The 12,127-nt window shown below is 34.6% G+C and overlaps 1 protein-coding gene across 11 annotated transcripts in view; it reads left to right on the forward strand.

The window, feature by feature from the left end:
* CEP170 (centrosomal protein 170) overlaps positions 1 to 12,127 on the forward strand; it is a 94,836-nt gene that overhangs the window by 30,334 nt on the left and 52,375 nt on the right. For all 11 annotated transcript variants that reach the window (XM_068185393.1, XM_068185402.1, XM_068185394.1 and 8 more), the window contains exons 4-7: positions 2,852 to 2,930; positions 3,499 to 3,557; positions 3,674 to 3,836; positions 6,497 to 6,631. In XM_068185393.1, coding sequence (XP_068041494.1) covers positions 2,852 to 2,930; positions 3,499 to 3,557; positions 3,674 to 3,836; positions 6,497 to 6,631 — 436 coding nt within the window. The remainder of the gene's footprint in view (positions 1 to 2,851; positions 2,931 to 3,498; positions 3,558 to 3,673; positions 3,837 to 6,496; positions 6,632 to 12,127) is intronic.

Below are 12,127 nucleotides of genomic sequence, written 5' to 3' on the forward strand. Positions count from 1 at the left end.
TCTATTAGCTTTTCTGTATTTTAAGGTAACTAACTCAGCCTTCCAAAGAGTCAGACTCAAATCCATGTGAAACCATTGAAGGGCTATATCCTTTGAACAGTTGTAGACATACAAGGACTATGGTCCTTAAATATTTAATATACTAATGTATTTTCAAAGTCGGTCTGCTGTTTCAAGGCAGTGATGAAAAATAAGTTCAGCACATAGAATTTTTTTGCTGAGACGTTTGATTTTATTCCCTAGTTGTATAACTCCTGTAGTCAGTACACATACCTTCAGATTTTTGTTGCCTTGTCACAAATGGAATTTAATAGAAATATATGTTAAAAGGTCTTCATTCAACTCCTTTTTTGCCTCTGATAAAGAGCTTTCAATTATTTGCTTCACTTGATCTAATTAATTCTCAAGTTTGGGGTGAAGCTTCAGTTGGTTTACAGCTGTTTACTCAGAGACATCAAAGGAACTCTTTCTTCCTACTGTTTTGGGACAAGGAATATTAAGTCTCAGGAGTTCAGTCCTTTGTCTTCATAGTGTTTTCCTTACTATCACTTTCCCACTGTGCTTTTCTTTCATACCTCTGCTTACCTTGGTTTCAGGTTAATGGAGAAAACACATTATTTTTGTAACACCATACTTAATTGTGTGGCAGAACAATGGCTCAGTACCATATGGTGAACTAGGTAATAATTCTTGTAGTCTAGCTGCTGTTTCCACTGAGAACACCACCTCCCTAGCAGCCAAGTGCCTCTTCTAGTGCTTCAGCAGCTTCTACCCTGTCTTCTTTTGCATACTTCATCGAAAGATTTATTTTGCATCTCTCCAGTTCCTATCTCTTTTGAGAACAGATACATACCTTAGTATAAAGGATTGCTTCATTCCTGGTAGAATGTACTTTAACCTCTAAAGATAATTCAGATTTTAAGGGGACGTGGCTAATACCAGTATTTTGGTTTTGAGTGTTATGAGTGTTATAATTTAACAAGCTGAACTGTGATTGCACCTGATGTCCTAATGCCTGAATATTCTTTATATGTATGGTTGATTCACACTTAGTTCAGTGAAAAGGTTATAGGAGACTTTGTCCTAGACTTTTAAATCTAGAAGTCTTTATCCTGGACATCGAGATTTGAAAAAAAAAAAAAAAGTAAATTTTAATCAGTTTTACATCAAGTAAAATTGTATTTCTGATAATTTGTTGTGACTCATTCTGGACAGTCCTGATTTGCTTTTTTTTTTTTTTTTAATGCAAAAAAGATGAAGGAATTTCTCTTTTATGAGGCAAATGTGTGCAGTTGCTAGTATGTAATTATCATTTCCCTAGTATCAGTAGAGTTCAACTGTACATTTTTCTTTGACTTATGAACTCAAAAACATACCAGAAAAAGTATTAACAATGCATGGCCCAGCTGAGTAACAGTCTTCTCAGGAATATTTACAGGATAGCAAAGCCCTTTCACACTGATGTTTCAGGACTGGATTCTGAAAAGCTTAGCAAACTTTATGAAGGCTTAAAGATAGTTGACTCTCACTATTTGAAGAATAAACTTTAGAAATCATGTGAATGGAGTGATTTAAAGGGGCAAAGGATTCTTTATTTACAGAGTAACTAGCTTTTTCAAGCTAGCTTTTTCTGGCATCGCAAAGCATGTGATGAGATTTTAAAGCTCCAGTGGCAGAGTAGCTAAGACTTGGTTGTTTTATGCCGTCACTTCAGTCATAAACATGAGGCTGTCAGTAGACTGTACACACAGCCTTTGGAGTTCTCTGCTTTGGGTATGCTGTGCATGCACATGAATTTCAGAACTCTGACCTGGGAGGAAAAACGCATACATACATATAGACATAGATGTCTGCAAGGTAGCCTAAATTCTCTTGGTTCACTGAAATTCAGAGTGCTTTGGGGATAGTCTTCACAGAGATTTTTGCCCTGGACTTTTAAAATGTTAAAGTGCAATAAATATGCCTGAAATATTACTGAAAATTTCATGCTTACAAACCAGTAAATAGAACCTTTTGTTCTTATTTCCCATGGAAGATATTTTCTACGAAATAGGTAAACAGTTTTTAAAATAATGAAATAAGCATTCTTTTCCTTTAGGAAAAGAAAATTAAATGGAAGAGCCTCTTGCTGTTTTGGGGAAGGAGATTGTTTCTCTCTAACCACAGTTCATTTAATACTAGACTCATGAGCAACGCAACAATTCAAATATTTGGATTTTTGACTTATTTAATTATTCAAGTTTTTCCAAATTCAGAGTGATTATAAAATGGCATATTTCAACTATTTCTTTCTTTATAAACATGTACATGTTGGAGAAGTTTTAAGTTAGAAGTAGGATGATCCTGTAGGGTTGTAATATACTGAATTCTTACCGTTGTTTTTTTTACTCAGATGCACAAACTTGGTCCATGTTTTCTTAAGTCCTTTGACAATTATTAGAAATAAGCTGCCTCAGTTCTCTCATATCCAATGCTAAATGCTGTACAAATACAATGATAAGTCAATTCTGGAAGTTAATTTGGATTGAAAAAAGCAAATTACAAGAAAAATAGTAAGTGGAGGTGCTAATTCAAGGGAACCTTAATCAACATTTCCATGAACATTGCTAATAAAATTAAATGTGCAAAGAATTTTTCAAGGCCAGTGTGCTACTTGGTAGTCTACTGCTGTTTTACCTTCCTTTTGACATAGTTTGTTAAACAGCTGGCAATTTGAGCTTATAGTTTCCTTGTGAATCACCAGCAGAAAATTTGTAGTGCGGAAGACTTTCTTATAAAATTACTTAAATGATTTAATTTTGTTGTTTTGGAATTTAATGGTGTTTCTTTCTATCCTCATTTGTTTCTGCAGACATTTGTGAATGATGTGAGGATTCCAGAACAGACATACATCACTCTGAAGTTAGAAGATAAATTGAGATTTGGATATGATATCCTTGCCATAAAAATGCAGTTGGGATGCACTTTTCTTGTTAGAAGTAGGGCTGTGTTAAGTGTTCTCATTGCTACAACAATGCCTATATTAGAGAAAATCTCAGGGTTTAGGATATTCTACCTTGGTCTAAACTACTGATAAAGTACATTTCATTGTCTCTCACTGCACAAAACCTCAACTTTGAATTACGATTTAGAACATAACGTGTATCTTCTGTGTTGCAAAAAAGTACTACTTTTCTTTGAGGCAAATATACAAATATTTTTATCATATGCAGTTGTATACCAGCAGATAAGATTATAATTAATTATTCAGCAAACTACTGAATGAAAAAAAATACTTGTATTATTAAAACACTAAGGTATCCACTCAATGTTCTGTTTACATATAGTAAATAACTTCATTTGCTTTGATGAATATGGTAGTGTACAGTATCCTAACAGTGGCATATTTTAAAAGCTGTCACCATTCTAGTGGCATAATAGGCTTCACAGTTGTTACTTTTCTGTAAAATTCTTTTGTGAGTTCAGAGTTTTTTCAGTATTTTCCTTATCATTTCCTACATACTAATCTTTTTACTGTGGTCAGGGGAGAGATGAGAGTCCCTGAAGAAGCACTTAAGGTAACAATGTGCAGTTCCTGGATGTTTTTTTGTTAATGTACATTTATTATAACATAGAGGGTTTTTTTCCCACTCTTTGAGGGTTTGTGTTTTGTTCTCTATTTAATGTCATGTAGCATGAAAAATTCTCAAGCCAACTCCAGTTATCCCAAAAATCTTCAGAGGCAGAAGGATCGAAACAAAGCAGCTCCAAAACTTCAGAGTCCAAGGTAACCAACTCCACAGCTGAAGTGCACCACAAAACTACAGAAGCACTGAAATCTGAAGAAAAATCAATGGGTAAGGATCATTTTTTGTTGCAGAAGCACAAAAGTTTGGAAAGGATGTTAATTTGCTTCAGTAGGATGATTGTGAAATTCTGTAGTCGGTAAAAATTTCACATATATGAACATTTAACCACAGTTAAGATGTAAATAATATTTTTGGCAGTTAATTTCTACCTTTTTTATAGTAACATCCACATATTAAGAAAAATTTTAAAGAGAGATTTGATGAGCATGTGTAAGATTTTTGCATGTCTCTTCCCCCAAATCACAAACTTGTAGCATTTGTAGCAGGAAATTCCTATTTTTTGCAGTTTAAGTGAAAGTATTTGTTCAGAAACAGTTTGTACTTTTTACCATGACCATTATCAAGTGCACTATTTTACATTTGGTTGGTTTGGGGTTTTTTCCCTTTTTAAATGGCAGTAGTTCTGTTTGTTTGTTTTGCAGTTCCTAGCATTCTTTGTTTGATGTGTCAGTATATAAACTCAGTGTTCTATTGTAGTTTAAACATTTGTAGATACTTTAGTTTCAGGCTTGTTTCTACACCATCATTCATATTGATTTAATGTGTCATGGTGGCTCTGCTGTGGTTGTCTTAACTTCGTGTGGGTTGTGCTGCACCCAGCTCTGGGCCTCCAGTATAGGAAGGGTTTGGACCTGTTGGAATGAGGCCAGAAGAGGGCCAAAAATAAGAGCTGAAGGCTGGAGCAGACAGGCTGCAAGATGGAGTTGTTCAGCCTACAGAAGGAAAGGCTTCAGGGAGACCACATAGCAACCTTTCATCACCTAAAGAGAGCTGGTAAAAAAAGAGGGAGAGCACATTTTACACAGGCAGCTGGTGATAAAAGACTAGGTCTGATGTTTTTAAACTGAGAGGAGAGATTTTGATTTGATGTTAGGAAGACATTTTTTACTGTGAGAGTATTGAGCCACTTGAACAGGTTGTCCAGAGAGTTGGTGGATGTCCCATCCTGGAGGTATTCAAGGCTTTGAGCAAACTGGTCTAGCGAAAGATGTTCCTGCCCATAGCAGGTCCCTTCCAACCCAAACCATTCTCTGATTCTCTGATGAGCTTCAGCATGACGCTTGCTGAAGTATAGTGGATATAACCAAAAGAATGAGAAAGGGATCAGGTATGGTTGTTTCCTTAATACGGAACTGTCTAGGTCTGATTTCTAACCTGATCAATGCTCAACAGTTTTGTTTAGGTTTCATCTTTTCTTCCAGGAGACTCACTGCAAAAAATTCTCTTCCCCACATAAAGGATTCTGTGGTATACTTAATTAACCTGCTTGTTTTGTTGTCTAATCCAGCATCTTGTTAAGGGTACATATTGTTAAAGTTGCACAGTGGGGGGGTTTTATCCTCAGCTTCTGTTTTTTTCACTCTTCCAAAAATAACAGTCAAGGATAGGGATTAATATTTGAGTGCAACTCTCAGAAGCTTTTTGGGGATTGATTCTCTCACTGTTGCTATATAAATGCACATCTGCTCATTATTGCTAATTCAGTGAACAGGAATAGAATTATGGGATGGTTTGGGTTGGAACAGAGCTTAAACATCACTTAGGTTGCACACCCTTGCCATGGCCAGGGGCACCTTTCACCAGACCAGGTTGCTCAAAGCCTCATCCAACGTGTCCTGGAACACTTCAGGGATGGGGCATCTCTGTGTAACCATCAATTTTTTAAAAACAATTAATATGGACTAAGGCCTAAAGCTGTGTAAAAAGGAAGTACTTAATGTCTTAAAATCAGGTTGTAACCTTTGGCATGACTATGAAATCATCTTTGGAATGCAAGTGTATCAAATACTGAAAAAAATGTTGATATTCCTAATCAGAAATATAGCAGACAAGCTCCTAAGATAGATTTTAACATATGATGTTTTATTATATAAAGACTCTTTAAAATACATTCAGAACATTTGTATAAGGCTAGAATAGCTAGATCTCTGTAGGGTGAGGTGTTCTTCCAAAAGATCAGATCAAACCTAACCCGGCCAATTGATCATCTGGTTAGAAATCTCAATTATATCAGTGGGTTTTTTTCTTACTTATTTTTGCATTTAAACGTATTTAACCATGTGTATAGCACTTTTAGTTGTACTATAATTTAACTGATACCTTTTAAAAAACCCCAACCTGTAAAATTGATTGTGCTCAGTAATGTTTTACACAAAAGGTAACTTTCAGCACTCTGTAGTAGCTGTCAGCAACTTGGAACCTTGGCAACATTGCAAAATTTGATCAGTTTTTCATGCAGTGAGTTCAGATTTCATTGAAAGGTCAGTGTGGGTAAGAATGAGAATCTTCTCACAGAAATAGCAGCAAACAGCTTCTAGGAATGTTCTGCTGTCTTGATGACATCAAACTGAAAGAAGAAATAATATTTACAGATATGTCAGGGTAACAATAAGAGATGGTGGCTGCCTTTGCATAAACATTTGTGCCAAAAGTTTTGATCAGGTCATTAGTAAGCTTTTATATTTAGAACCCGGATCAGTTGTCTGGCCTCCAAGTCTGTTTTGTATTTAGGCAAATGCATGCGACCATTTCACTTCAGCTTCCAGGAGAAATGATCCAAGCAAATTACTTTCTCTTCATGTGATTTTAACCTAAATATCCCAGCTAAACAGAAAAGTTAATTCCTCTGCTTTGGGCTGACTTTTTAGATATTTCTGCCATGCCTCGTGGGACACCTTTGTATGGACAGCCAGCCTGGTGGGGTGAAGATGAAGCTGATGAAAAAGGTGGTTGTAAGCCGGATAGCAAGCATGAAGAAAAAATGCCTGAGACAGGGGCTTCAGGTAAGTGTGTCTTCTTATTTTTGGGTCTTTTTTCTCTTTACTGAACTGTGTATGTTCTGAAATAGGGAACTAAATAGATGTTGTAAGTTTCACAATTTGCATAGATTAAAGCCTATTAAAAGGTAAGGTAGTTGAAGAATATATTTTTGTGAGAAACTGTGTGTTTACAGAGATCAGTTTCACATATAATGTGTCCGTTTCCTAGCAAATAACATAATTTTATATCAGTAAGTATAGCAAATAACATTACCTGAACCAGTGAGTCTTTGTTTTTCAGTTTTATCCATATCTGCCATTTTATGTACAGAGGAGTATTTTATTGAATTAATTTCTGAAAATAAATGGTGGTTTTTATATTTCTGTCTGACTTATAGCTATATAAGGTTATCTCTACTAACATTCTCTTCTGTAATTCAATAATGCTGTATTGGTGGGAATTGCAAGTCATAGTTCTTGAAGTAAAGATTTGTGTAGTCTAAAGTTAAACTGGTAATGTTTATTCCCCTGTAATACAGACCTTTTTATTAGTTAGCTTGTCTAGACACAGTATGTATTGCCAGAACTTCAATCTCAGTACCTATAATTAGGCTTTTGTATCTATCATCAGGCATATAAATAAAGCGACTGCTATTCTAATAAAGACAGTAACTTAAAACGTATTCAAGTTAGGACAAAATTCAGCCATGTTTATTTAGCACTTTAGACACACACTTAAGGTCCAACAGTTTTAAGTTTGCAATTTTTCAAAGCATTTTAATTGAGGTCAGAATTTCTCTTTTCCTGCCATGGTACTTGCCTTGGTTAACATGAATTATATTTTGCAAGAGCTGGAGTGCAGCCTAAAAACATGTAAATCAAACTAAATGAACGCTTCAGGGTAGTGAAGGCAAGATCTTTGGAATTAACTTTTTACCATTGCCTTTTTAATGACCTCTTTCATGTTACTCTAAAGTTGTCATTCAGACAGTAGAGTAAGTCTATTAATATTTGGACTATTATAAAGAAACCGGATAAAAACATTTAAATTAGTTACCCCTCATTAAATACAGGATTATTGAAAAGTAATATGCTGAGGTCTGTGTTTTTGATGCAGTACCATGCCATTAACAAGGTGAAACAAGATGCCAGCTTATATTTAGTAGTGTGCTTGTTCTTACTTTTTTTAATTTTAAATAGCTTTTTCAGAAGAATCAAATTTCATCAAATGGTTTACATGCTCCTGTATTTATTTTATCAAAAAATTTTTCAGCAGATGATCAGTGCTTCTATCTTAGTTCCTGAGCTCCAAGAAAAATATGATTCCAACTTTCACTCAAACTAATCATGGAGATGCCATCTGTTTCAGTAGTAGACAAAAATAAGTTTGTTCTAGACTCAACTTCAGTAATGGGGATATTTTTGACATTATTTGCTTAGTGAAGTCATCATAAGATAAATGATGAATAGAGAAAATAGATTAATATTTTCTAAATTATTTAAATTTGTTTGTTTTCCATATATATACTATGCAAAAACCAAACTTGGGCCCAAAGACTTCTTGGCAAATACATTTTATCCTTTTTTAAAAAAAAATTACAAATCCCTTTTATTTATGTTGTTGCTTTTGTTTAGCCATGAATGTATCTCCTATGAATAGTATCGATCTAGCAAGAGTATAAGAATATCTTGTATTTCCTCAAACTGAAAGACTCATAAAGCTGCAGGAATGGAATTCAGTTTGAGAAAGCACATACTAAACAAAAGCTTATGTGAAAGGAAGACACTGCTGAGAAAAAATCCCAAACCTGACATTTTTGCAAAACCATTTAATTTGTGAAGATGTAGAATTAAAATCCCGTGTATACACAAAAGATTTATTTATCATGATCTCCTCATCTCTGAGCAGACATTAATTGTGTGGTCTGCTAGTCTGGTTTTTGACTGTTGTTGATAATTTTCAGTAGGGTTGGCAGAGAGTCTGAGAAGACAAACTGTATAAGAGTTGACATTTGCTGACCCTTCTACAGTCTCAGAACACTGTGTCTATGTAGAAGTGTGCAAAAGACATTCTGAATTTTTTCATGCAATTATAAAATCATAAGATTTTTGGGCTGCTTTGGCCTACAGTTATGTTCTATGGCAAGATGAACTTCTTTTCAATAAGTTATTATGTACTTTCTTCAAGCACTTAGGCTTTATAATATAGATGAATATAATTTTAGGAAGTCAATATAAAGACACACCTGTATGAAAGAAAAATGGAAACTTCAGAAGATTGTCATGCTTAGATATTTTTAAAATATAAGCAAACTATTAAAAAATCAAGATTGGTGCAGCTAATTATTCTTTTGTGGGTAAATTGCATTAAATGTTTAAAACACTGATCTCGGACATGCTTTTTAATATACACTGCCTAAAAGTAAGTACATTACAGGTGAATTCTTAAACTAAATCAAATCAGTAAGTCAGATAACATTTTAACAAAGTAATCCTATTAAAAATCTGTGTCATGCTTTAATGATTTATTGCATGATTATTTATTGAATAGAAAAGAAGACTTGAATTCTAAGAGATGGGGTAAGGTTTAATGAGGAGATTGAAGTGAGAGATTTATTTCTGTTAAGCCAACTATAGACAATTACTCTTTACAGTCTCAAGTTAATAAGATTATTTCAATGTTATTGATTATTTCAATGTTATTTCAATGTATTTCTGTCACAATAGAAATTCACTAATGAAAGTTATTTACGAACAGAGCAGAATAGCCTGGAAAACTTTGAAAAGAAAAAACCTTTCTACATTTTTCAGACATATGTAATGCTCTAATTCAATGATCCAGAGATCTACTAGCCTGTATTAAAATGAACAGTTGTGCGTACACCTCTGGCATGACTTTATGCTGCAGCTGTTAAATGTCCATGTTATTGGCAGGTTTATTGGCTGTGTAATTATTACTGCCATATGTTGCACTCTCACTTCCTGGGATAATGAAAACTGCATTCTCTGCTGATCTGACTTGTAGTTGTAGAATGCCTTTACCAGAAGTCTAAGAAAAGACAGAAATAAGTTTTTAAGAAGACTTCAGGATTCTGAAGTAAATCTTTCCACTTGACAAAAATTTTAATTCCAGCATTGCATAAGAATATGTCAGATTAAACATTCCTTGCATTTAAGAAACAGTGTCATTTTCAGGTAAAGCAGGCTGACAGTTATTTGAGAAATACCAGTGTAATCAGTGTGCGTAGGAGTTTACACACAACGTAATGTGTGATGCTTAATCAGCAGTATTAGCAGTTAAGTTCCTAGAAATTTGTTCTAGAATTTTGATGAGCTTTGTCATGAAATATGTGCAAGTGCTGCATATAAAGCTTGCTTGGCAAAGCTCTAGCAGCAAATGTGCACAGTATGTCATGGAGAACTTACAGAACTCTAAAGACCCATCACAGCAGTATATTTAAGTGAGATTAGTTTCCTCCTTTTTTTCACTTAAACTCCTTTAAAGCAGGTAGTTAAATTATTTATTATGAGAGATGGGGATTTATATACAGTGCTGGTTTATATTTCTATTTTGAAAGAGCAATTCTGATATTTTTTAATAGAACTGGTTATGAAAGTATTAAAATTCATAGATCTTCATATTCAATACTAGGTGAATCATATGTATTTATTGAAATCTTGTCTTTAAATAAAAAATGAAAAGTTTACTTCAGCTGCAAAGCAAAAAACCCCAAAAAACTAAAATATAAGTGGGAAATAAAAAGTAGGAATATGAAGAGAAAGAAGAAGGAAAAAAAATAAACTATTAATTATTTGAAAGCACTAAATTTCAGCTTCATTTATTACACATACCATTGCACAGTGCCAAATAAAAAGCTATAATTGAAAATATTTTGGTGTATTGTGTAAATATGATATTTTGGCTGTTTCTTACACCTACTGCAAATAAATATATTGCTTCAGGCTTACAGACATTTTTTACATGAAGTACTTTGTAAATTCCAGATAATTTTCTTTTACCAGTTTCATTCTTAAAATTGTGTTTTTAAGGTAGAAAGAAAAGAGCATTACTAAAAATCCGAAGATTGTGCAAAATATTTTCTGAGATTTCTGTCATTGAAGATTATGATATATTAATATGCAGAGGCACTGACATCTGTGATTTTTCTTGTCCAGGTTAACAAGTAAAATGTTAAAATTCTGACTACTTGTGTGTGTAACTTGAGAAATAAGACTTTAAAAAACCCAGAAAGTCCTAGAACGTGTAATTGATTCTGCTAATGTCCCAAAGTGAATGTTGCATTTCCAGTGGTCATCTCAGAATAGAATAGAATAGAAATCACTGAGGTTGCAAGATACCTTCAAGATCATCCAGTTGAACCACCCACCCAGCATTGTAACCACTAAACCATCACCCAGTGCCACATCCAGATGCCTCTTGCACACCTCCAGGGATGGTGACTCCACCGTATCCCTGGGCAATCTATTCCAATGCCTGACCACCATGACCCTGAAAAAAATATTTTCTAGTGTCTAATCTGAATCTCCCTTGTCTCAGTTTAAGGCCATTTCCTCTGGTCCTCTTGCTGCAGGCGCTGTAGAAGAATCCAGCCCCACCTCACTACAGGCTCCTTCCAGGTGGTTGTGGAGAGTGATGAGATCCCACCTGAGCTTCCTCTCCTCCAGACTAAGCAAACCCAGCTTCCCTAGTCATTCCTCACAAGACATGTACCTTAGTAAATGATCTCTCTGAATCTCCCTTTGGTTAAGCCTGTGGTTTCCCAAATATTCCATAGTTTCCCTCCTAGCCTCTCCTAGACTCATTTCAATCATAGTATCACTGCACCTGGGTGGCAGCTACCAATTATTGCTTCCTTGCTTGCCTTGTAAAAACAGTTGATCAGTTGTCTTTTGTCACTCAGCATCTTTGAAGAGTGAGAGCTCCCTTTTTACAGATAATCCTTCTACTTTTTCTGCCCCTTTCCTTTTAGTCTTGCCAGTTATGAAATCCCTTCAGTCCCTGAAGAGATTGAATTGCACAACCTATCCAAAACTCACTTGCAATTGCCTTTCTTGACATACATATACCATGCTTGCTCTGGTTTAAAAATTATAGAGCAGTGACAACCACTATCTTCAGTATTTGCTTGAAGGTTTTCTCTTAAAGGTGTCGTTATTTAGTCTGACATATAATTTCAGGCAGATGACTTTTTATAGTAGGATTTCAAAGGTAAGGCTGTTTTATTTATAAATCACTCTGTAATATTTAGAAAGCTGTAAGGACTTGCACTTAGAGTCTGTGAGAAAAATATTGAAGGGTGATTAAGATCACGATCTGTATTAATTTTTTGCTTCATCATTTTCTATGTCTTATTCTAATCAATTCTGATGCATTTAACTTTCCTAACAATGCACTTCTGTGTACTAAAAAAGTACTTCTGTAGTTTTAAACTGTGTTTTTAGAACACTTCTATGGTCTAAAAAATACTTCTGACTGAAAATAGGATTTTTATGTAACTA

This window comes from Anomalospiza imberbis, chromosome 3 (genome assembly GCF_031753505.1).
Source record: "Anomalospiza imberbis isolate Cuckoo-Finch-1a 21T00152 chromosome 3, ASM3175350v1, whole genome shotgun sequence".
NCBI classification, from domain to species: Eukaryota; Metazoa; Chordata; class Aves; order Passeriformes; family Viduidae; genus Anomalospiza; species Anomalospiza imberbis.